This window comes from Muscardinus avellanarius, assembly GCF_963383645.1.
Source record: "Muscardinus avellanarius genome assembly, chromosome: 1".
Classification (NCBI taxonomy): domain Eukaryota; kingdom Metazoa; phylum Chordata; class Mammalia; order Rodentia; family Gliridae; genus Muscardinus; species Muscardinus avellanarius.
Window position 1 is genome coordinate 188341858 of NC_137786.1, and position 24758 is coordinate 188366615.

The 24758-nt window shown below is 41.0% G+C and overlaps 1 protein-coding gene across 1 annotated transcript in view; it reads left to right on the forward strand.

The window, feature by feature from the left end:
• Positions 1-10229, forward strand: part of TEAD1 (TEA domain transcription factor 1) — a gene marked incomplete at its 3' end in the record, with an annotated part of 172609 nt that extends 162380 nt beyond the window's left edge. Inside the window, exons 10-12 of the mRNA XM_080694938.1 lie at positions 665-805; positions 5193-5345; positions 10116-10229. Of these exons, the coding sequence (XP_080551064.1) occupies positions 665-805; positions 5193-5345; positions 10116-10229 (408 nt within the window). The remainder of the gene's footprint in view (positions 1-664; positions 806-5192; positions 5346-10115) is intronic.
• Between the last annotated feature and the right edge of the window lie 14529 nt (positions 10230-24758).

Genomic DNA, 24758 nt, shown 5'->3' on the forward strand with positions numbered 1-24758 from the left:
TGGCCCTCTGCCTTTCTCAGTGGGGCTTCCTCTGTCCTGATGTGGTACTTATCTTCTGGCTGCAGGATACGTTATGGGCCTGTCTACCTCTTTAGGTTGTAGCCAGGTCCTAGCTAAGGTCTAGCCTGAATGTCATGTGGTAGGTGCTTCATAAAAACATGATAAATGAGTAGCAGTTAATTTAGCATCTTTGCAAGCCAATTATTAGTAGAAACCATTTTCCCTCTGGGTGCTTTAATTTCTAGTAAAGTTTTGGTTTAACAGACACAACAAATGGACAGTCAGCTGCAGTCTCTTGGTTGGTCCCTTAAATATCTTCAGAGATTAGTGAATAGGAATCTAATTCATATCCTGCTTTCTGCACAGATTTTAGAGATTTCTGGATCCTTTATTGTAAGGATACAGTATTATTCTGATACTGAATGTGAGAAAGTAAAACAAAATGGAAACATGTTGTACATCTTTTCAAGGGAAGACTGTTGAGATCCGCACTTTTTTGGAAAAGTGGCTTCCAGGCATTACCCTTTTTTCTGAGGGGAATTTCCTCTCCACCTCCCAAGCCACTCCTTGGTTCAGCCACTGGGATGTCCTGCCCTGGCCTTACTGTTCAGTGTCTTGACTTCTGGGATACAAGAATAACCTTGCCCCATTTCCTTTCTAACAGGCCGACTTAAACTGCAATATCCAAGACGATGCTGGGGCTTTTTATGGTGTAACCAGTCAGTACGAGAGTTCTGAAAATATGACAGTCACCTGTTCCACCAAAGTGTGCTCCTTTGGGAAGCAAGTAGTAGAAAAAGTAGAGGTAAGTTGGCCTCTGAGACTACAAACATCACTCGGCGGCAGCCCACACTGCCTTCTTAAACTTGCGTGGGGCTGAGAGCTGCACTTTTACACTGCCTTTCCCTATTCCTTTCTCCTCCACTACTTCTAAAAGGCAAAATGATTTGGAAGCCCCAGAAAGCAAGTAGAGTGTTGTGCCAGCTCTCTCTGTGTGGCCTGGCCTGGTTGGCCAGGACGTCTGGAGGGAATCTGGTTGAGATGTCCTCGGAGGGAAAATGGATCACTGTTTTGTTTGTTCATTTATTCATCCATTCGCTCATTTATTTATTATTCTTTTTTTTGTGGTACTGGAGATGGAACCCAGGGGCATTCTACCTTTGAGCCACACCCCCAGCCCTATTTTTTTTTTTTTTTTAATTCTTTATTTTGAAACAGGGTCTCACTGAGTTGCAAAGGGCCTCACTAAGTAGGTGAGGTTAAACATGAACCGCGATCCTCTGGTCTCGGCCTTCCAAATGCTGGGATTACAAGTGTGCACCACCACGCCTGGCTTCATTCGCTCATTCATTCATTCATTCATTCTGGGAATTGAACTCATAGGCATTCTACTTGTAAGCAACACCCCCACCCCTATTTTATTTTTTATTTGGAAACAGGGTCTTGCTAAGTTAATGAGAGTCTCACTACTTGCTGTGACTGCCAATGAACCTGCAATCCTCCTATCTCAGCCTTTCAAGTACTGGGATTACAGGCGTGTGCCAGCACACCTTGTTAAAATCAAGATCACTTGTTGTTTGTTTGTTTGTTTGTTTTGCAGTACTGGGAATTGAACTCGGGGGCATCCTATCTTTGAGCTACACCCCAGCCTTATTTTTTATTTTGAAACAGGGTCTCACTAATGAGGCTGGCAGCGAACCTGCAATCCGCCTGTCTCAGCCTCTCACCAAGTACTGGAATTATAAACATGTGCCACCATGCCCAGCTGAGATCACTTTTTTTTTTTTTGGTACTGGGGATAGAACCAAGGGGCATGGTATCTCTGAGCTACACCCCCAGCCCTGTTTTTTAGTATTTAAAAAAATTTTAAAACAGTGTCTCACTGAGTTGCGAAGGGCCTCCCTAAGTAGCTGAGGCTGTCTGCAAACCAGTATCCTCCAGTCTCCACCTCCCAAGTGCTGGGATTACAAGCATGCGCCATTTTATCAAATGCCTTTTCAGCAAGTCCTGACACATGATTTCCCCCAAATTGTTGACACAGTTGAGTCAGAGAAGATCCTGTATATGAATCTTCAGAGCATTCTGGAAGAAAGTCCTGCTTCAAATGTGTTTCTGGATTTTATTTGCTAGTATTTTACATAAAATTTTTACATATCACAAGTGATATTATTTTATACTTTTTATAATATCTACCAAATTTTAATATAGAATACATATTCATTTCATTAAAAAAAAAATAAGTCAAGCGTGGTGGCAGACACTTGTAATCCCAGCATTCGGGAGGCTGAGATAAAAGGATTGTGGTTTGCAGTTAGCCTCAGCTACTTAGTGAGGCCCTTTACAACTTAGTGAGACACTGTTTCAAAATAAAGAATAAAAAAATAGGGCTGGGAGTGTCGCTCAGAGGTAGAATGCCCCTGGCTTCCATCCTCAGTACTGCAAAAAAAAATAGGGGAGCCAGGCTGGTGGCACAGGATTGTAATCCCAGTACTTGGGAGGCTGAGACAGGACAATTGCAGGTTAGAGACCAGCGTCAGCTACTTAGTGAGGCCCTCTGCAACTTAGTGAGACCTTGTTTCAAAATACAGAGTGAAAATAGGGCTGGGGTTATGGCTCAGAGGTAGAATGTCCCTGGGAAGGAAGGAAGGAAGGAAGGAAGGAAGGAAGGAAGGAAGGAAGGAAAAAGGAGGGAGGGAGGGAGGGAGGTTGGTTGGTTGGTTACCTGATTTTGTGACCTACCGTACTATAAATAAGATTGGAAATTATTTTCTAAAGACATGTAAAACCTAACCTATGAAATGATTTGCTATTTATATAAGCATTTATTTCAAATCAAGAAAATTGTATACATTTATAAAATGCTATTTTGAAATAAATGTATGCATCGTGGAATGGCTACATTTAGCTAATTTAGCTATAATTAGCTACAATTAGCTAATTATACATTTACCATCTATATCCTTTTTGTGATGAAAATGCTTAAAATCTTTTCTTGGCAATTTTCAAGTATATAATATATTGATATCTGTTGCTATTGTTTTTTATAGCACTAGAGATTGAACCCAGGGACATTCTTCTTGAGCTACACCCTTACCTCTATTCTATTTTTTATCTTGAAACAAGGTCTTACTAAGCTTCTGAAGCTGGCCTTGATCTTGCTTTTCTCCTGTCTCAGCCTCCTAAATACTGAGATGAGTAGCCACCATGCCAGGCTCATAATTCATTGTTATTATTGTAACTGTGTTGTACAGTGGATCTCTTGAAGATATTCTCCCATCTGACTGAGATTTTGTGCCCTTGTGGTCTCTTTATTTTTTCCAGTGGTAGGTACCTAAATAACCTTCTTGTCCTGGTAATTTCCACAGCCATTTATCTACTGACATTTTCTCCTTCTCTCTGGTCAGTATTAGCCATTTCAATTTGTCTGGGAACCGTGTTTTTTTTTTTGTTGTTGTTGTTTTGTTTTTTGTTTTTTGGGGGGTTGTGGTTTTTTTTGTTTGTTTGTTCTCCTTAGGTTTTCTTTGCTTTGCCTATTTTTTTCTTTTTTTCCCCTCCCTCCCTGGCTTTAGAGTTATGTGAGGCCCCTCTTTTACGTATGTATGTATGTATGTATGTATGTATGTATGTATGTGTGTATGTGTGTGTGTATATATGTATGTATGTGTGTGTGTGCATGCTATTAGGCTTTTTAAAGCTAACCAACCCCCCACTCCTTGTACATCTTCTAATCTCTACTGTAAATGTGGTTTTGCCTTTGTCTATATACATTTTTCTCTCTCCCTTTTAAGTATACACAGAGCTTATTTTATTTTGACTACTTAGACAATTTTTAAATTTATCCTATCTGATTTTTAAATTTCTGTTTTGTTAGTTTGAGCTTTTATCTTTATTTTCTTATTTCTGATTTCCTATAGTTTCTTTGTGGTTTGGGTTTATTTTGTGGATTTTTCTCTTTTTATTTTTTTTGGTACTAGAATTGAGCTGGGGTCATTCTACTTCCTAGCTATACTCCAAGCCCTATTTTATTTTTAGTTTGAAACAAGGTCTCAGTAGGTTGCTGAGGCTGGCCTCAAACCTGCAATCCTTTTATCTTAGCTTCCCAAGTACTGGGGTGACAGGTGTGAGCTACCATGCCAGGCTTACTTTTTTACATGTGTATTTAGTTATGTGGTGTTTCACCTTTAATGATGAAGATATCTGAGGCTGCCTCTGGTAGAGCTTCACTGAGTCCCATAAGTTTAGATGCAAATTATTTTTCTTCTCATTGCTCTTTAGATAGCTTATAATTATCTTTTAATTCTTTTTTTTAATCCAAGTTGATCTGAAAGTTTGTTTTTTTAAATTTCTGAGTCCTTCCATTGGACCTTCAAACTATAGGTACATTACCCTCCTGCCCCCCACTTTTCATTTATCCAGAGGCTCATGATTAGTGTGAGGTAATCAGTTTTTTCTTCAAGTTAAGCCTTATCACAGTAAAGAGAGATTTCATTGAACTCTTCCAGGTAGAGAACCACTAAGCAGCTGTTATATTTTTCTCAACCTTTGTTGAAAAGATCGGTTGAATTCTTATGTAAAGTTATCATCTTTCTAATTATTGTGAATTACTGTTTTTTCCAACATCCAAATAATAATGGGTTCTTTCTATAGCAGTAAGTTTGGAGATAAGATTTTTTAAAAAACTAAGCTGGGCTTGGTAGTACACACCTCTAATACCAGTATTGAGGAGACTGAGACAGGAGGATCACAGGCTTGAGGCCAGACTTAGCAACTTAACAAAACCTATTTTAAAAAGGGCTGAGATTAGCCGGGCATGGTAGTGCACACTTGTAATCCCAGTACTTGGGAGCCTGAGACAGGTGGATCACAGGTTCCAGGCCAGCCTCAACAACTTAGTGAGGCTATCTGCAACTTAGTGAGACGTTGTTTCAGAGTAAAATAGGGCTGAAGGTGTTGCTCAGGTAGAATGCCCTGGGTTCCATCCACAGTACTACATACAAATACAAAAAGGCTGGGATTATAGCTCAGCTAGGGTTCCATCACAGCTACTCCCCCAAGTTAACAACATAAACAGCATAGCATATAACAGATGGTTCATGTTGGAAAATGTAAAATGTGTTCATAGGCAATAATAGCTGTTGCTTGTACTCTGAAGTCAAAAGTGTAAAAATGCTCAAATCCTTCTTTCCATACAGACAGAGTATGCGAGGTTTGAGAATGGCCGATTTGTGTACCGGATAAACCGTTCCCCGATGTGTGAATATATGATCAACTTCATCCACAAGCTCAAACACTTACCAGAGAAATATATGATGAACAGTGTTTTGGAAAACTTCACAATTTTATTGGTATGGTTTTGTCTCTTTCTTGTTGGAGCTAACTCTGCCATGAGACTGGGATAGTAAGGAAGGTGGGCTGGGGAGAGAGATGCAGGGTCTCAGTCAAGAAGACTGAGGTGTCCAAGCAGACTTGGCTGCTGGGGTAAGGCAGGGAAGGAAGATGGTCAGCTAGCACAGTGGTTAGCCAGAGTGAATCTCTCAGATACAGAGAATGCAAATCACAAATGAGGCAAATGCTGGGCATGGCCGGGAACCCCAGTACTTGGAAAGCTGAGACAGGAAGATCCCAGGTTCAAGGCCTACTGCAGCAACTTTGTGAGGCTCTCAGCAACTTAGCAAGATGCTGTTTCCAAATAAAATATAAAGATAGGGCTGGGAATATAGCCCAGAGGTTAAAAGGCCCCTGGGTTCCATCCCTAGTACCACAAAACAAACAAATGAGGCAAAAGCTGGGTCTATAGCTTTGTAGTTCAAACATACCTTGACTCATTTCAAGAAGGATTTGCAAGGCCTTCCAAGAAGTAACATGCATTAAGATAGGAAAAATAAGCTTTCAGAATCAAGAGAAATATAAATGAGAATAGAATGGGCCAGGCATGGTAGTGCATGCCTGTAATACAGGTACTGGGGAGGCTCAGACAGAAGGACCACAGGTTCAAGACCATCCTCAGCAACTTACCAAATAAATAAAATAAAATAAGGCTGGGGGTCTAGCTCAGAGGTAGAATGTCGCTAGATTAAGTTCCCAGTACCACAGACAAAGCAAAAAAAGGGGGAGGGGCAAAAGAATAGAGTGACCAGCATGGGGAGGAAAATGTTCTTCATGGGCTAAAAAATATGGTCAAAGCTGAAGGGGCAGTGAAGGGAAAGGAAAAGATGACAGCACTTGATCCACAGTGGGGAAGCTCCCAGGACCATGCAGTGGGTGCTTTCCTCTGATATTTAATTTTAATTTTCTCCTGGGGGCTTCATTGAGGGACTTGGAAAGGTTATTAGAACATTGTTTTAAACTTACAAAATATGCAGTAATGGATTCCATAAGGCTCATTTAAAAAAAAATTACATTCCTTGATTAAACCGAAGAGAAAATGCCAAAACAAAACTTAATGGAAACAATTTTGCTAAAGGGGGTGACAAGATAATATTGTGGTCAAATCCTCAGCTCTTTGAAGGCCTGCTTTATTACTCTTTAGGACGAGGATTAAGAACGAGAATATTTATAGCAGGAATTCTTTACCTGGTGTTTTGGTTCCATTAAGACAGTGGTTCTCAATCCTTGATGTGCTTTTTTTTTTTTTTTTAACTCCTTTCCACCTCTCCACCCTCACCACATTTCAAACTCTGATGTATATACCTTTTGCCTGTTTTCATGATATAAATAGGTCCTCCATGGACAATTTCAAGCTACCAATAGTTGTCTAGCTTATGAAATGTCTTAATATTGGCAGTAACTGCCTTGAGCCAATTGAAGCCAGCTCCCATGTACCACTGCATAAAATAAATAAATAGATAAATAAATAAATAAATAAAATGAAAGCCCTTTGTATATTAGATTCACCCAGGAGGGCTTTAAAAACATCTGAGGCCTGGTCCCATCACATATGAATAAAGAAAAACCCCTGGGGTAGGGCCCAGCATTATGTTCTTTGTTTATGTTTAAAGCTTTCTAATAGCTGTAGTGTGCAGCCAGGACCATAGGCCAGGAGAGTGAGCCCCAGGGTGTCTCTGACCTCACAGCGACATTACTGATATGAAACTGGTAGACATAGTTTTCCATAGAAGTTTCATTTATTCTAGGGTGAGAATCTCAGTGAATTATCCACAATTTCCATGCGCCTCTAAAATTTAAAAGCCAACAGTCTGGGTGGAAATTCAGAATACCTGTTTTTTTAATAACTACCTATTAGTACCCCTTTCTGGCAGGAAAATGTCTGGGCACCTGTTCCCTCAATGTCCAGGTAAACAACATCAGTTTCCTCTTGGGACATGTGACTTTAACCAGCATAGCTATCTAGGGAACTCATCAGGTTAGATTAGATTAGCTTCCGAATGTGTCATTAATAGCTATCAAACATTTTCTAGAAATAATATCATAGCCTTAGAGAAACTGCAATTAAACTCATACTCCTGGATTATAAAAGTAAAATTATTATCTAATTGATGAACAGGAGAAATGATACTTTCCAGCACTCCCTAGGGGACAAAGTGAGGGACATGGCCAGTATAGCAGCTGCTGGACAAGGTTATATATAAAGTGTGTTATCAAGGCCAATTCCAGAAGGCGCTGGCTGGTGGGCTAGGCTGTCAGCTTGCATCTGGTTCATTCAGAATTTGAGCTGAACCTGCAGATTTAAGACCATGGTAACAGCAACTAAACAACTAAGAAAGAGAAGAAGCAAAATCATGGGTCAAGTACTCTGTTGCCTTTTGTGTTCATATTCAGACATACAGGCTGATAGAAACATTTTTTTCCTTTGTTCCTTTTGAACATTAATCACAGAGGCTAAATTATATACATCCTTTTATAAACAATTTGTGAGAAAATAGATCTCAGAGGTTTCAGGCACTGTGCTTTGTAATGTTACGAAATTCTCACTGCAAAACTGTGTTATCGTCTTTGCTCCCACTTTTATAGATAAAGAATGTTCAGCCCATGCATGGTCACAGAGCCAATGGCAGGCATAAATCAAGAATTGACAGGAAAATATGCTTTGCAGGATATTTTGTGTTGTGAACTTGGAAGGCTTGATTTAAACTTTAGCTCTACTTTATGATCTTGGGGAAATCATTTACAGTCTTTAGAGCTGAGTTTCTGCCTTTGTTGATAAAAGAAGATGCTCTTCTGCATTCTGCACCTAAAAGGTGAAAAATTGAGAATATTTTAGTTCACTCAGCTAAACCACAGGGTGATTGCATTAGCTGCTGGGAAACAATACAAATAAAACAGGATTCCTGCACCATGGTGGCTTATGGCAGTTAGGGCAAAGGGCAAGTAAAGAGTCCATTAAGATACACAGTAATGATGGCTGTGGTATCCTGTGAACCAGGCATCATGGAAATAGAGTAAAGCAGGGCATTCATAAGGATGTTGAGAAATGATGTTTAAGTTGTTTTGATGGATAACCAGGCACTTTATTTTTCAGATTTATCCTCCTCCTCCTCCCAAAAAAAAAGAAGGGGGTGGTCATTCTGTGAGTGCATACTTAGATGTCAGGTACTGGGGTGCTGGGGTGACCTGGACAGATAGAGTAGCTCTCCATCATGTCTGACTGCATCTGGTAGAGACATGGGGACAACATATGTAAGGACGATTTGACCTACTTCAGAAAGCTGGGGAAGGCTTTCACAAGAGGAAACAATTGAGAGATCTGCCAGGTGAATAGGTACTGGGACTAATTGAACCTTGGGCAGATTAACCCTCAGCTCCTTCTCTGTTAGAGGGAAATAATGAATAGCTCCTGCTCTTAGAGTGGCTATAATATCATGTGAGACAATCCTTGTAGGGCATTTGATGGTTGAGTAGTTATATAGTAAGCAATCGATATGTGTTGGCTATTATATGAATTTTCATCCATTCAGCAAATGCTTATTAAATGGCTGTGTGCCATATACTAAGCTAATGGGAAATGCGGTCCCTGTTCTTCAGGAATTTATACTTCACTGGATAAGATGGATGTTAAAAGAAAAAAAATATCGCAATTTTATAGGGACAGTCAGAAGTACAATGAGATTTTAGCCAGGGACCATAAGCTTGGATGCCTTAACTCAAGGGAAACTTCATGGGGTAGCAGCCTGATATGTGAGAAGAAATGTGGTCTCGGGAGAGCTAGATATCCAGGCTCTCAAATCCAAAATATTTATAGATTAAAAAAAGAGTTGTGAAGGACTCCTCACCAAGCATTCTGAGTATCAAAGTGTGGTTAGATTTGCACTTAGTTCTTTCTGAGCATGGTGTGGGAAACAGACTCAGCAAGGGGTGGTAGTGTGGTGAGGAATGGGCGGCTGGGATTTGAGACAGAGAGCATGATCCAGATGCAGGCTGAGGCTGGGGGCAAGGAAAGAGGGGAGGGATTTGGATGAGTGTTTTAGAATACATTTTGGAGATAATGCCTGTAACCAAGGAAGGAATTGTCACTGAACACAATTCCACCTGGGCCACTGTTCCTTTAATAATATTTTGCAGAGTCCAGGCACTGCTGGTAAATACAGTGGTGAGCAACATGTGGATTCCCACATTTGTTATTGGCTATTGTGAAACAAAATTTAGCACAAATTTAAGATAAGAAAAAGAGTAAGTGTTCTCACTACAAATAAATAAGTATATGAGCTGATGAGGATGTTAATTGGCCTGCCTTAACCACAGTGTATATGTGTATTGTAACATCACCTTATACTCCATAAGTCTAAACAATTAATATTTGTTCATTAAAAATAAGAGACAATTACCTAGGATAAATGACTACCCAGTGGGATAGAATTATAGAAAATCCCCTTCCACATGAACCACACTAATTCTGGAGGTCTCTTTTTGGGCTCAGATGATGGGGAGACACTGTCTACAAGGCCTTACTTGCATCTGGTGCCATGCTGAAATGCATTCCAGTGAGACCTGTAGTTTTCAGAATGTGTTAGTGGGTACAGAGTGAAGCTGAACAGATCTTTAACCCACTGGTTGGACTTAAGACTACTCTTCTTCAGTTTAGTCATGGTCCTGGGGCACAGGTGAAGTATGCCTTTACCCCTGTGATGTGATATATATGTGCTCTTTTTATTTAACAGGTGGTAACAAACAGGGATACACAAGAAACTCTCCTCTGCATGGCCTGTGTATTCGAAGTTTCAAATAGTGAACACGGAGCACAACATCATATTTACAGGCTTGTAAAGGACTGAACATGGTTATTTATATATATAAGATATCTGTATATACACACACATATGTGCACACACACACTCTCTCTCCATTATTGAATGACTGACTGTAAACCTCGCCACACAGGTGGTGCCCTGTCCCCAAGGTCACCCCAACTTTTCTAAATCCTGTTTGAGTGGAGTCATTTTTTTTCATGTGTTCATAACTATCATTATAGCTGTGAAGTTCTGGTACAGTTGTAAAAAGAGAAATGGAGTTGTTTCTATGTGTTATTCAGATCTGCAGCCCACAATTCCTCGGGAAAGGTGAACCCTAACAACCCAAGTCTCTGTCAGCAGAGACCTGTTTCTAATTGTGGTAGAAAATACTGAGACAGAGCATTGGCCACGGGACATTTACTGCCTTTATACAAATGTATTTAGTTCTCTTTTTTCCAACATAAAATTCTTGTTTTAAGATACAAGTAAAATTAATCTTTAAATACAAATGTAAATTAGTACACAAAACTAAGAATCTTTAGACTTATCTTTGTAACTAATTAGGGTGGAAGTTATGAAAGAATGTAATTCACTAAATTATTTTTTAAATGAAATCTTTCTTTTCTTTTTGAAACCAAATGTTAAACTATAGCCTTAAGAAATGCTTGGTAGAAATATCCTAATGAGACAAATTTGTACTTTTTTTCCTCAAAGTTAAAACTAATCTCCTAATCCATTAAATGCTTGAACAGGTATTACAAAGGAAGAAAACTTCACCCCTTATCCTTAACATATGTAGTATATTTAAAAATGTAAAATTGTATTGTACTAATGTGATGATTGATTATTTAATGAAAAAAGATGGCTCTTTTGCAATAAGTAGATAAATACTGAAAAAATCTAAACTTACAATGTTTATAGTCTTGTGTGTGCAGTTATATTTTATATGGACAACCAAATTTTTTATTAAGATGAGTAAATATTTGAACCACTGAAATTTAATAGCAAAATTTGAAAATTGGCATGAATACTGCACTGTGAGTAGCAAAGTATAGAGAATCCTGTGGCTGAGAGAAAATTTTAACAACCAAGCAAGTAAAAGGCTCTTCAGGCTTACCATCTCTGCTCCCTCCAAATCAGTAAGTGTCCTCGCCAGCCTGTGGAAAAATTATTGATTCCTGGTGACCCCATATGCTTTGGAACCTGTTGTAACTATAGCTATATATGTGTGCATGTGTATTGCATATGTACATGCATACATATATGATTATTCAACATACTTACTGAGTATCTGTTTAGTGTCACTCATTTGCTAGGTGCTGATATATATGTGTATCTCAGTCTTAGATATAGTCTTTCTAAGGATATCTATTTCCTTGACATCTCCAAGTCTCAATGGAACTTGTTTGACTTAGGTTTAAGAGATCTATCTATCTATCTATCTATCTATCTATCTATCTATCTACCTACCTACCTACCTACCTACCTACCTATCATCTATCTTTTCAAGCAGGTTCATGTAGGAGTTTCTCTTCCTAGGAGAGACTCAACTTTGCAGTCCATAGATTCCAAAGTGTTTCCCGGGCAGAGTTGGTTTGATGGGGCCACATGTCTTGGGTTATTTCCATAAGTGCTTCACTGGGGAGGGAAAGGGGACTTCCCCTCATCTTTCCAGAGGAAAATGATGTTTTTAAGAGTTCTGTAAGTTGTAAATCATGTCAAGATTTTTTTCAACAAGGCTAGAAAATAAACCTAATCCTGCCATATCCATGAAACTTACTCATCACCTTTCTTGCCCTCATCATCTGCTCTGACCCTGCTTATACATTGTTCAGCGTCTTACAGCCATGAGCATGAGGGTTTGCCTGGCTTCTGGCAAAGAGAAAAACACTGGACTAATCCTGATTTCTCCCAAATACATCACTGGTCCCTGGCAAGAGCAGTGGAGACCATGCAGAACTTTCCCACTTGGAATGCACATCCATTACATAAACAGGTAGGGCAGTACTCATCTCCCTTCCAAGAAGAAAATACCTTTGTTCCTGGGTCCTAAGCCAGCCTCTAAAGGATTGGCCTAGTTTTCTACCCTTCCGACTGGTCTTCAGCTCAAGCATTGAAGCTTTTTTTATGGTCATCACATATATAATGTCTTCTATTGGACACCTCCTCCTGGGGATGTTTCTTTGGCTCCAGATTTCTGCATCTTTCCTCAATGGAAGGAACCCTTGACTCTCCCAAGACCAGGGCTATATGAATGGGTGAAAATGATATAATCTGGCTAAAAACCAGACCACCCTAGAATTTTAGGGGGAAAGATATCTGGTTCATGCTCCCACCCCGAAGTGGGCCTCTCCCGTGTTGCCAACAGGGCTCTTGAGATTTACTCTTCAAAGCACAAAAATGTTGGGGACTCAAGAAGAGCAGCTAGAGGATAACCATTGGCTCTGGAGAAGGGCACGCTGGCCTGCTAAACACATGGCTCCAGCCAGACCCCTGCTGCCTCTCACCTGCGTTCTCTTCCTCTGAATGCCTTGCGTTCAGTCACAAGGGGTTATATCAGTGACCTTGAGGACTACTTTTTGCTTTTAAAATATTTGTAAGATTATTAAAAATCCTCTAAAATTACCCTGGCCAGATATTTTACCTGTCTTAACTACTGATCCAGTTACCCCAAACTCTTGGGCTTGCTTTCTTTGACTCTCCCAAATTAGACCCTTGGGTGGGACCTGTGTTCTTACATCTAACCCAAGTCTCTTTTTGATCCTGCCTCTTACGTGGTTTGTTCTTCTCCTTTTGTATGTAAAAGGTTCCTAAACTGTAAGGACCCCTTTGCAAAGCCCTGTCCTCACTACTCACTACCAGGTGCTCCATCTCCAATAGCCTCCAGGACCAGGTCTGTCTGGTATGTCTTCAGCTTTCACTGAGGATGTGAAGGCCAGCTTCCCACAGGGAGGGGCTGAAGAACAGGGCTCTGTTGGCCTTCATTTCCATCTTCTCAAGAGACCCAACATGAAGCCACTTTTTCAGAACATGCCCTGGAACTTGAGGGAGCCCAGGCTGCCTGAGGCTGCGGTTTCTCAATCTCCATGCTATTGATGTTTTAGACCAGGTGACTGTTGTATGGGACTATCCTGTGCATGGAGGGGGGCTTACTAGTACTTCTGGTCTCTACCAAGTAGTACCCCTTTCCAACTCATCCCAACTCACAAGATCCCCCAGACATTACCAGATGTCCTCATGGGGTGTAAAATCACCCCCAGTCACCAACTGCCCTGCATCTTACAGCTCACACTGACACATAGGTGATGGTTTTCTCTTCCATTTTACCTTGCAGAATCTTCTTTCCTGGGCACCTTGTTTCTTTCAGGTCCTCAAGAGGCAGGGAGGAGTATTAGTCAAGTGACATTACACCCACAGTTCCTCCTGTTTGGGAACTTCTCGTTCATAACAATCTTTCTTGCTACAAATCATCTTCCACTTATCCCCAGAGGACCTGGGACCAGCTAATGGCTGTCATCCCTCTCATTAACTGACACCTATTTAAACAGCATTTCTGACTTAACCTTCAGCCCTTAGTTTACCAGGGGCTTAAAAAAAAAATCCCGGCAATTTTCCTATTTCTTATAAGTTCATAGGTCTCATTATCAAACCTTTAATCCTTCCGGTTTATTTCCGTTAAGCTGCTTCGACTTTCTCCTGCCTTATAATCAGCGCTCTTTGTAGAACTTATTAAATCTCTGAAACATTTCACCTTTGGGGAAGTGGGGAGGTGTCAGTTCCAGCACAGAGGACATAGTTTCAGAAAAAAAGTTGGAAGATTTTTTTTTTCTTGAGCTAAAAGAAAACATAGTTGACTCTCCTTCATTTTGTGGGTGAGAAAGTTGAGGCTCAAGGCAAGATAAGGTGACTTGTCCAAAGCCACCCAGATGACTCGAGACAGAATAAGGGTGAGCACTCTTCTAAGGTTCCTGCCCCTTTCATCCTGGACCTCTTCCTGTGGGGCCGTCCTTCCTTGGTGCTCTCTGCTTACACGATCCCCAAGAATATAGGGACAAGCTTTGCTCAGAAGAAAAGGAAGTTGAGAGTCCCCCATGCAGAAGCACAGCCACACCGGTGCTGCGTGTCCCCACAGTGCTTCGCCAGGCGGGGCGTTCTGAGCATCCCCAGCAGCTAGGAAAGCTGATGAGCCTTTTGCTTCCTCTCATCCCCTGCCACAGGCTCAGAGTCAATTCTCTACTTGCTAAGCATCCAGCAGCAAAGTCCTGCCCTCAGACCAGCCAAAAACCAGCCCCTGTTCTGAACTCGGTGTTAAAAGTCCCCAGACGACTTTTAAAACCAAGTCTACAGTAGGTTTCAATACTGTGGTGGCTTTCGCCGTTGTTTTTGTACAACCGTAAATTATTTAAGTCATAGGAGATGACAGTCAGTTTTGCAAACCAGGTACATATCATTTGTATAATTTCGTCTATGCTCTGGTACACTACGCCTGTCCTCACCAAGGGTAGAGCCAACATTGTGTGTCGGTGTTCACACCTGTGACATTTTTAAGAGGACGTCTGCATTGCTTATTCGTTTATGTTGATGTTTCTGTGGCAAAGCCCTGCACGTGTCATTTCTGAAAAGCCTTAAATCTTGGAGACGCTGCGTGGTAGGGTCTGCAGTACAAGAGGCTGCCTCGGAGCTGTGAGCCCTTTTGTAAGCTGGAAGCATTTCTCTTACTACTGTTACTTTTTTTAGGAAGTTTTTTCAATTCAGAGCCGCCAAAGCGTTCTAGTAAGCAGTGCCTTAGTAATACCTTAGTTGTGCCGCCAGCCTTGCTCACACCCATTCTAGGTGTGCATTCATGGATTGGCTCACTCTGAAACAGGACAAGCAAAAATTAATTGTTTCCCTTTTGTTTTTTTAAGCCCACCAATTTTCTCCAGTTCTATAGGAAACTCAACTTGGTCTAAAATCTGAAACTGAACACAAGTCAGTTCCTTGACCACACTCTCAAATGTATATACCAAAACAAGAGGTTGCAACTTCATAGTTTACTATGAAAAGCAAATTGTACTTTTATTGTTGCCTTTTAAATTCCTGACCAAATACTTAGCTATTTGTGACTCTTCTGCACTCTAGCATGAAAGTGCCTTTGGTTTGAGACTCCAGCTTAGAAAAGTGCTGCCATAGTAAATAACGATAATTTGTAGAGAGACCAAAAATATTTTGAGATCACCGTAATGCCTTTGGTTTACCGGGATGAGTTAACCAACCACAGGCCTCTGTTCACAAGAGCACGACGTGATCCCTGCCTGTCTGCCAGTGGGGCCCCCACTGCCAACCCCCATAGCACACCGCAGAAGCAGGGACCCCGGAAACTGTTGTGTCTGTGCGTGCCGATAACCCAGCACATCGCTTCAGCTCGACACCCAGCCCTGCGTCAATGGGAAGCAATTTCTGCACAAACAACATAATCTCGGCCGGTGGACAGATGTTACAGCTTTTGCCTTCTCCTTGTGTTTGTGTCCAATCTCTGCGGGGACTTTCTTCCTCATTCGAATGACAGTGCGCACTTAACTGGTTTACACAACGACACCATTTCAGAAGTTGGAAGCCTCAAACTGAGTTGACAGTGCAGAACAAAAACGTGTTAGGGTCATTGCAATTGAAGTGTTCTTAGGGCGAAAACGTTGAGTCCAAGTGTCATGTATGAATGTGTTACGAGAAACTTCCAAAGACCACCATTCGCAATTTGGCAATTTCAAAGAATGTTCCCGCTCTCATAGGGGCAACTCTTTAAAGTCTGTGTCCGCTTAGAACAATAAGCCTTGTACAAAATGGGAAAACTGATAGAGGTGAGGGAGAGGAGTGAAAAGGACGAAGAGGCCAAGAAACACCAGCCAACAAGAAGCCAGGGGAAGGAAAAAGGTTTTCTTCACTCATGTAGATGTAAAAATCACACCAGACAACTTTGAAAGTTGGCCTCTAAATTCTTAATACATACGTTCTGTCTGTCTCTAAACTGGTGTCTTTTAAGAATAGCCTCTTTGGGCTCTGAAATTTCAGAAGTGATTTCTATTCACCCCAAGTTGTGAGTATTTATTTATGAAAGTTCTGTAAAAAACACACACTATGAAATGGAAAGGAAAATTACTCAACATAAGTTGTAGTTAGCTGCTTGGAGTTCTCTGCTCCCCCGTCAGGACTATACCACAACTTGGAAGCGATTTTGTCAAATGCGTGTTTCCTGCTTCTCTTTTCAGCTGTTACCATGTGTTGTTTGGCGATAGTTTTCTCTCATAAGCTCTTTGCTTATATCATTAAGAATGAAGGTTTTTGTATTTAAAAGTTACCGCATTGCAAAGGGTAGTCTCACTGAAGTCATGCACCGTTAAGATGAACTACTTGTATTTATTGCCCTGCTTCCCAAGCTGTAACTCGTCTTACTCTGTGAATCTGCATTGAGTCACTACATCATTTTATTATTGGAAACAGCATTTTCGCTCCCTCTGGTTCATTGCCAGATGGGGCCAGATTCCATTAGATTCCCCCTCACTCGGGTTGACTCCGTTGTCTGCCTTCCATGATGAGCCTGTTTCTGCTTCCCCTTTCTCTGAGAGGCAGATAGAAATCCCAATGTTAACCCATTGGAGGCCCATCCTTGATTTTATTTTTTCATTTTTCTACATTAATCATCTTCTGTGATTAGTCTCACTGTGTAAATTAGATATTAACTGCACCACCTCTTTTTTTTTTAATGTACATCTCCCTGTTACCTCCTTGCAAGATTTACTTCTATAGGCCTTTTTGGCTTATGACTGCAGACAAGGAAAAAAGAAAAAGTAAAAACAAAAACAGTATGTGCCTGAAAAATGACAAAAAAAATTTTTTGTAACATTTAAAAAAGAAAACCCGAATAGCCTTTACTTCTTTAATATGCTCAAATTTTATGTAAATTGGTTTTTCCACGTGTGTTTGTTCACATTCTAAATGACTTAATGGATTCTCACAGTCTGTGTCTGTGTCACCTGTATAAAATGGGCTTGTGATGTAAGCGTTTCATTGGGTCAGTGGTTCTTTTGATATTGTACTGCTGCTGGGATTGGGCTGTGGAACCTGCCTTTCTGGGTAATTGGTTCCTCTTGGGTAGATTGGAGAGGTGGGGGGTGGGGTGGCTAATTCACACACATTTTCTGAACCTATTTGCAGAAACTTTCAAAAGGCATTTGGTTAAACCTCTTGGCAGTACAGTATTCTTGTATTTGTTAACGTTTGTGTTTAGGTACTGGTACCTTTTTGTTTAAAAATGTTCTAAGTGTTGGCTTTAAAGTGAATTTATCTTTAGTATGATAGTTATATGAAAATTATAGGGTTTGTGTGCAGAGAATTTTTTTATAAAGTGCTTTGTAAAAAAAAAAATGTATTCTAGCTTTCGCGGTACATATGTGTGATAACTTTAATATCCATGACAGTTAAGTGCAATTATTTCATCACTCTAAAAATGCTATTTTTGTGTCAGTTCCTGCAGGTGTTTTCATGTCTTTGCAAAGTGACACATTTTGATGCCTTCTTGATAAAGTGGTAGACATTTTGTAGCTTTCTAGAAACTTTGTATTCATATGGTATCAATGAAAATAAAGAAAATGAAAGTGTGGGTCACCTTTCTTATCTGCAGAAGTGTGTGTTGTTGAGAATGAAATGTGATTTATGTATGTAGGGGGGGGGTGAGTGGAAGGTAGAGCAAAGGGGGTGAAGCCTCAGTCCATTTAACAGTGTCTGCCGAGCTCAGTAATTGGAGCTTTAGACATTCTTACCTAACAGGGTTTATTAGAAACAGCCACAGGTCAGTCTGCCTGTGTGTCTCTTTAGTGCTTCATTAAAATTGACAAAAATTGGGCTGGGGATGTAACTCAGTGGTAGAGCTCTTAGCACACAAAGGGCCTGGTTCAATCCCTAGCACAGCAATAACAATTGACAAAAGCATTACAGAACAGCTTGTCTGTGGATCCCAGACCTAGCTCGAGGAGCCAGATCCCTCATACAGGGCCTTCAAACAAAGCAGTCCAGCTCAACCACAGCCATGCCTCCCTCTCAGCTGTTTCTTTTTGCTGGACACAGGCCAGGTTAGAGGGCAGGGGTCTTGCAGGGACGCCCTCTGAAGTTGACTGTGTGGCCTCAGCACCACTCGGGGCATGACTGGCATGTGGGCAGCACGCACGTGCATATCAATAGACTCAGTGTTGACTAAATGCCCTGCGCTGTGCCAGTTAAGTCAGCACAACATGTTGGCTGTGTCCTTTAATTCCCACCACAGTCCCAGAGACATGATTGCCCCAAACTGAGGCTCCCGATGGCTGGCTTACCCAAAAGTCATGACTAATAAGGAGCACAGCCCTAGGTTAGGCCTCATGGACCCTTGGCCAGGTCTCTTGGCCCCTGCATTTTGCTTAAGGCTAGCTAGGGGACAAATGAAACATGCACGGTGTGGCACCAGCTGTACCCTGGGGTCCTTCCATTTGTGAACCAGACCTCAGGGCATCTTGTTTCTCCTGATTTCTTTGAAATAAAAGCCTCTCTGAAACCCCAAGAAGCACCGAAGGAGAGCATGAACAAAGACATAACATACCATTTCCATTGTGAAGATGTCTCCTCAGAAGGCTGCTGTCTGTGAGTGATGCTGTTGCCTGGTGGGAGAGGAACTGGGAAGTGTTTTTGTTGGGGGCCTGTTACCTACCAGTCAACTGCATGCTTGCCTTTAATCCACATACTCTTGGGGGAAAAGGAATATGTTCCAGTTTAGTTAAGACCTTAACTAACTAGGGTGCCAGCCCTAGTTAAGGTTTTACTTGCTGCAAGTGGCAAGGGTCTAGGGGGGGCAGTTTCTTCCAGTGGTTCTTGGGTCTGCCCCCAGCTTATGGGGCACTGCCCACCTCTTACTGAATGAGGCAGTTTAATACATCAAAAGCTTTCTTTATCAATGCCTGTGGGTCCAGTCAGTTGAGTTCAACAGAGTGACACCAGCTGTATGAGGGGCGGAGGGGCACAGGGAAGCAGGGGGTTGCAGCTTCTAGTGAGACCTGGGAACAAGCGTGCGTGGGCATGCTTCCTCTCATTTCTTGCTTTACTGCTTCAGGGTACTAATAAGCATAGCTGGTAGTTATTGAGAGCCAAATTAGCTATTGTCAAGTACTCAATGCAAGCAACTGATACACTTCCAATAAAAATAGTTGTGCAAGAATGGGAAATGGTAGAGATCTTAACACTGCCTTCAAAGACACCCTTGTTCTGTTGAATGTCCCATAGGTTGTTGTAACTAGCAAATAGGCTGCTAACAACCTGACTGCATCTTTTCAGTATTTCCCCCCATTTGCTTTGGCTTTCAGGAAGCTGAGACATCATATGTACTCTTCGTTGTTCATAACCAACTAAAATATAAAGGAAGATGAATGGAAAATAGGGACCAGCAAACAAAATACTGAAAGAAAGCTGACGTAGCAATATTAATCTCAAACTAGTAGAGCTCAAGGCAAAAATTACTTGCCAGAGTTAATGAGGGTTATTTCAAGATGATACAAGTTTGGATTAACCAAGAAAGATAAAAATGCTAAACTTGTATGTATCTAATAGCATAGCTTCAAATTATATAAAGCAAATTTGAACAAATTCATGACCATATTAGGTGGTTTTTTTTTTTTAAAAAAGGTCAGTTATAAAGTAGACCCTACAGAAATATGTTGTTCTGGTTTAACAAATACAAAATAATATATCCCAAAATTTGAGACCGTTTATTATTTTCAAACATACATGGAATTTTTATGGGGAAAGAAATGACCATGTCCAAAGCCAGAGATCAGGAAACTAAGACCCATGGGCCAAATCCCACGCACTGTTTTTATAAAGTTTTATTGGAGCACAGCCATTACTATTTGTTGCTTACTGTCTATGGCTGCTTTTATACTCTAACAAAAGTTGATTAGTTTTAACAGAGACCATAACCTTCAAAACCTAAAGTAATCACTATCTGACCCTTGCTAACCTTTACCTTAAACCAGAAAGCAAGGTCCTATGTCCAGTAGTCCAAAACAAAATCGTCACATTTTTTTTTTTCCTAAGGGTATGCTCTGGTAAATGGCTGTAGCTCTCTCCGAAGGGATCGTACTACCCTTACCCTGCCCATTCACTGTGGTGTCATACCTACCCCTCCTCAAGTGCCCCAGCCTCCCCTTTGACTATCAGGCTATAGGTCTGAGGCCAAGCTCAAGTCTAGAAGGGGCAGGTGAGGAAGAGTGTCCACTGCAGCAGCTGACATCTGCTCCCCCGATCTTGACACTATTAAGAGAGTCTAGTGACACCTCTCACATCTGCCCTGTGTCTTGTTCCTATCTTGCCATGGTCTACTTAACCACCTCCACATGCCTGTGGGGCAGTGCTCTGGCTGCATGCCTTGCTGCCTGTTGTGGTCAGTTTACCTCTGACAGCTAAGTGCGGCTGTCTGGCCTCTGCTGTTCTCAAGCCATCACTGCGTTTCCCACTCACTCGCTCACTCGCTATGGTTTCAGTGAAGGGAGTGTCTCCCAGGCCTTCGGGAGCACATAAGCAGTGAGAGCCTAGGCTGTGAGTCCATCCCATGAGCATCGCCTCTGAGCTCTCCGTGTCCTGCATCAGCACTCTGCCTCATTGCTTGAAACCGTTATTTCCTCTAGCTCCGAGGGGCTCTCCAGCAGTGCACCAGCACCAGCTCCAGGTGTTTGCTAGGAGAGTGAATTTTAGAAGAGCATCCCAGATCCTGTCATGTAGCCCAGCCTCATGTCCTCAAGATAGATACACTCCCTTTTCTCCTGAAGCAAGGACCCAATGTTCCCAAGTGGACCATGCTGAGGATGGTCTCAAATATGTGATAGGAAGTTGGGCGGATATTGGGGAGGCAAGCATTTCATTTTAAGTTGCTGTACACTATTAAATTGCTTTAAAGAACATGAAACAAAACTAAGAGAATGACAAAAATACCAAAAATCAAAATCATACCTCTCAGTAATTGGTGAAACAAGCAAATACCAAGAATTATGTAGAAATTTTGAAATAGTATGTGACTGTGCCCCCATATTGTCAAATACATATTTTTCAACCATAAATGGAAAAATATGAAAACTTTTAAATTAAGCAAATCTCAATGTATCAAAAGGTTGATGTGATACAATCTTCTCTGAACATAATGCAATTAAGGTAAAAAATCACTAAGGTTAAGAGAAAGGAACAGATCCTTAGAAAAACATTTCAGAATTAATATTTTGTCAATTCACAAGTAAAAGAAGTTATGGAAATTAAGAAATAATTAAACCAGGCTAAGGAAATGCTTTGTGTTAATTGAGTTAGCACTGTGGTGAACACCTGTAATCCCAGTACTGGAGGCTGAGACAGTAGGTTCCTAGGTTTGAGGCCAACACATGGTAACTTAGTGAAAACCTGCTTTAAAAAAAAAAATCTAGGGGTGCAGCTTGGAGGTAGAATTCCCCTGGCCTCAATCTTCAGTAACATACACACACAGAATGTAACTAAAGTATTTATTTAGAATAGGGTATATAGACTGAAACACTTAGAAACATGCATATGAAAAAAAGAAGAGAAACTAAAAATGAGCTAGGCATTCAATTCATAAACACCAAAGAGTAGAGGGAAGAGCTATGACAAGAGCAAACTGATAAAGTAGGAGACATAACAGAGATCAACAACCCCCAGAGTTGGCTCTTCAAAAGTGCTAATAAAATCTACACAACACAAGACTGAAAGAGAAGCAAAATAAACCACAATAATGGTAATAATGACAAGAGGCGCATCACTGCAGATCTTACAGATATTCATAAGGGCATAATGGATAATAAAATCATACTGTTAGAAACTATGCCAATGAGTTTGTAAATGCAGACAAAACTGAGTTCTTTGAAAACTATAACTTTAGAAAATTAAAATCACAAAAATGTAAAAAAAACTATATAGTGGTCTTAAGATCATTAAAGAAAGCAAAACAGTAATTCCCAATATTTTTACACAGAAAGCCCTAGGCTCTGATGGCTTATTAGCTCCTTCACATGTTAAGGAATTCCAGTGCATAAAACAAAGGTGACCGTCCTGGGGCTTGCTTACTTAGGTCTTATAGAATGCGGCACCTGAAGCAGGGATGACGCTGCAGACACTTCATTTGAGAGATGCAAATTCAGGACAGTATGGACAAGAGGGAAATGGAAGTAACCTACGGGGAATGTGTTGAAATGTGCTATGGTGCATTACTATACTGAGTACTATAATAACTGAGAAGTGGCATACAGTTTGAGTGTCCTTTGTCAAAATGTTTGGAGGATGGGCATGGTGGCGTGCGCTTGTAATCCCCGTGCTTGGGAGGCGGAGACAGGAGGATTGCACAGGTTTGAAGCCAGCCGTGCTGGCTTAAGAGACCCTGTTTCCAAATAAAAATATATATAAAAAATAGGTGTCTGGGAGTGTAGCCTGGAGGTAGAAGGGTTTCCAGGAACCCCAGTACCCCCCCCAAAAAAAAAGTTTAGAATTACAACTGCCTCAGATTTGAAGATAAATTGTATATATAGAAAAATTCCCCCAAAAGTACAAATATATTACTAGAAGTTGAAAGTAAGTTAAGCATGTTGTGGATACAAAACAAGGTACCAAAATAAAATGCATTTTTGTATAATAGTAACAAAAGATTTAAAATACAATTGGCTTAAGAAGATGAATTGCTAACCCATAAGTCTAACAAAGGCTATAAGAAACTTTATAGAGAGAAGTCTGAAAGTGTTACAGAAAAACTTTGAAGACTACATGGGTCAATGGAGAGAGATGGATACTCCTGAACTGAAAGAATCAACAATGTAAAGCTGTCAGTTTCACCAAATAAACCTACAGAATAAATGCAATTCAAATAATGATTTATTTATTTATTTATTTTTCATTTTTTATTTTTATTTTTTGGTGGTACTGGGGTTCCTGGAAGCCCTTCTACCTCCGGGCTACACTCCCAGACCTATTTTGTTACAGATTGGGAGAGTATGGTTGTGGGGAAACTGTGGGGACCCCTATTAAGGTCCCAGACACAATTTCCCTCAAACCACAATAAAACCCAAAATGACCAAAAACAAAATTACCGCAGGTTCTTGTCCTAAGCTAAGAATAAATATGCATAACTTGGACAGTTGCTGAAGATTTAAAGAAGTCTATTAGAAAGATAGAAATACAGAGGATAGGTACAGCTCCATACCAGAGTGGCATGGAGGGGTGACTCGAATGAATACACCCAAGGGATCACATGTGGACTGGACTTTTTATACCCATGACCTCATCTTGTTTATATAATCCTGACGTAGTGAATGTCCCTGTAAGGTACCTCCCCCAGCAAGGTGTGGTAAGGTGTCTCCTTTCATGAAGGATGAAGGTCAAACCCTGCTCCATCCTCCCTAGATTATCATGTAGATCTGTCTTTAGATAGAGAAAAGCCTAGTTCTCTCCTATTGACTTAATTACTTTTAGCTATGTTAATTTACATTGGAATAGTTGCCTGGTTTTAGGCAAAAACAAAGTCCTTGCACAGATTTGCCCCTCACCCAATTTTTGAAATATATTAATAATCATAGCTTTCTCAAATCTTCCTGGCCATTCCCAATACTGGTACATATTTTATACTTTTTTATTTTTGGAAACAAGGTCTCTTAAGCCAGCATGGCTGGCTTTGAACCTGCGTGATCCTCCTGTCTCTACCTCCCAAGCGCGGGGATTACAAGCGTGTGCCACCATGCCCGGCTGAAGTAATGATTTAATTCCTTACCTCATGTCCCATAACTTGTATGTATGGGAGGGAATGTAAGGAACCCAAACTAAGAAACTCTTGAAATATGAACAAGTTGGGAGAATATGCCATCAATTGATTTTTTCTCTCTCAGCTCTGAATTCACCCTTCTTTGTCCTGCTCTGTGATACTGGAGCTGTGCCCTAGCAACATTTCTTCTTTGGTAGATGAAACAATGTTAAGTATGTCAGTAGAGTGGAATGGGATTCTGTAAGGTAGTAGTGATGGAGGCATTTCCTTTCTGGGCGGTCCTCCATTGTTACTCAGGACAAGAGCACTTGTGGAATAGGTCCAGCCATACCCTCAGGCCACCCTTTCCCCACCGGTGGGCAGGTCTGTGCAGCAGCTCAGACCGTGCAGTGAGGCGTCTGTCCCCCTAGCAAGTGGGCAGCTTTTGCAGACTGGCTCCATTCCCCCCCGCACACCCAGTGGCAGTGGTGGACCACTCTACATAGCAGTCTGGCCCATGCCACTGACGATAAATCAGCATCCTGCATGTTCCTCCTCTTGGATGAGGTACAGATCTTAGCCTCTAAAGGAGAAAAAGAGGAATTCTAATTCTTCAGTCCTTCATTGGTCGCTGTGTAGTGTTGTCTTTTTTACCTGCTACTTCAGGCCTCCTTGGAACCCACTTTTATAATAGTAGTTCTAACCACTTTCCACTAGGTAACAGCTCGTTTTATTACATTTTCCCTGTTCAAATAACTGATGTAGTCTCTGTGTCCTAAATGAATCTT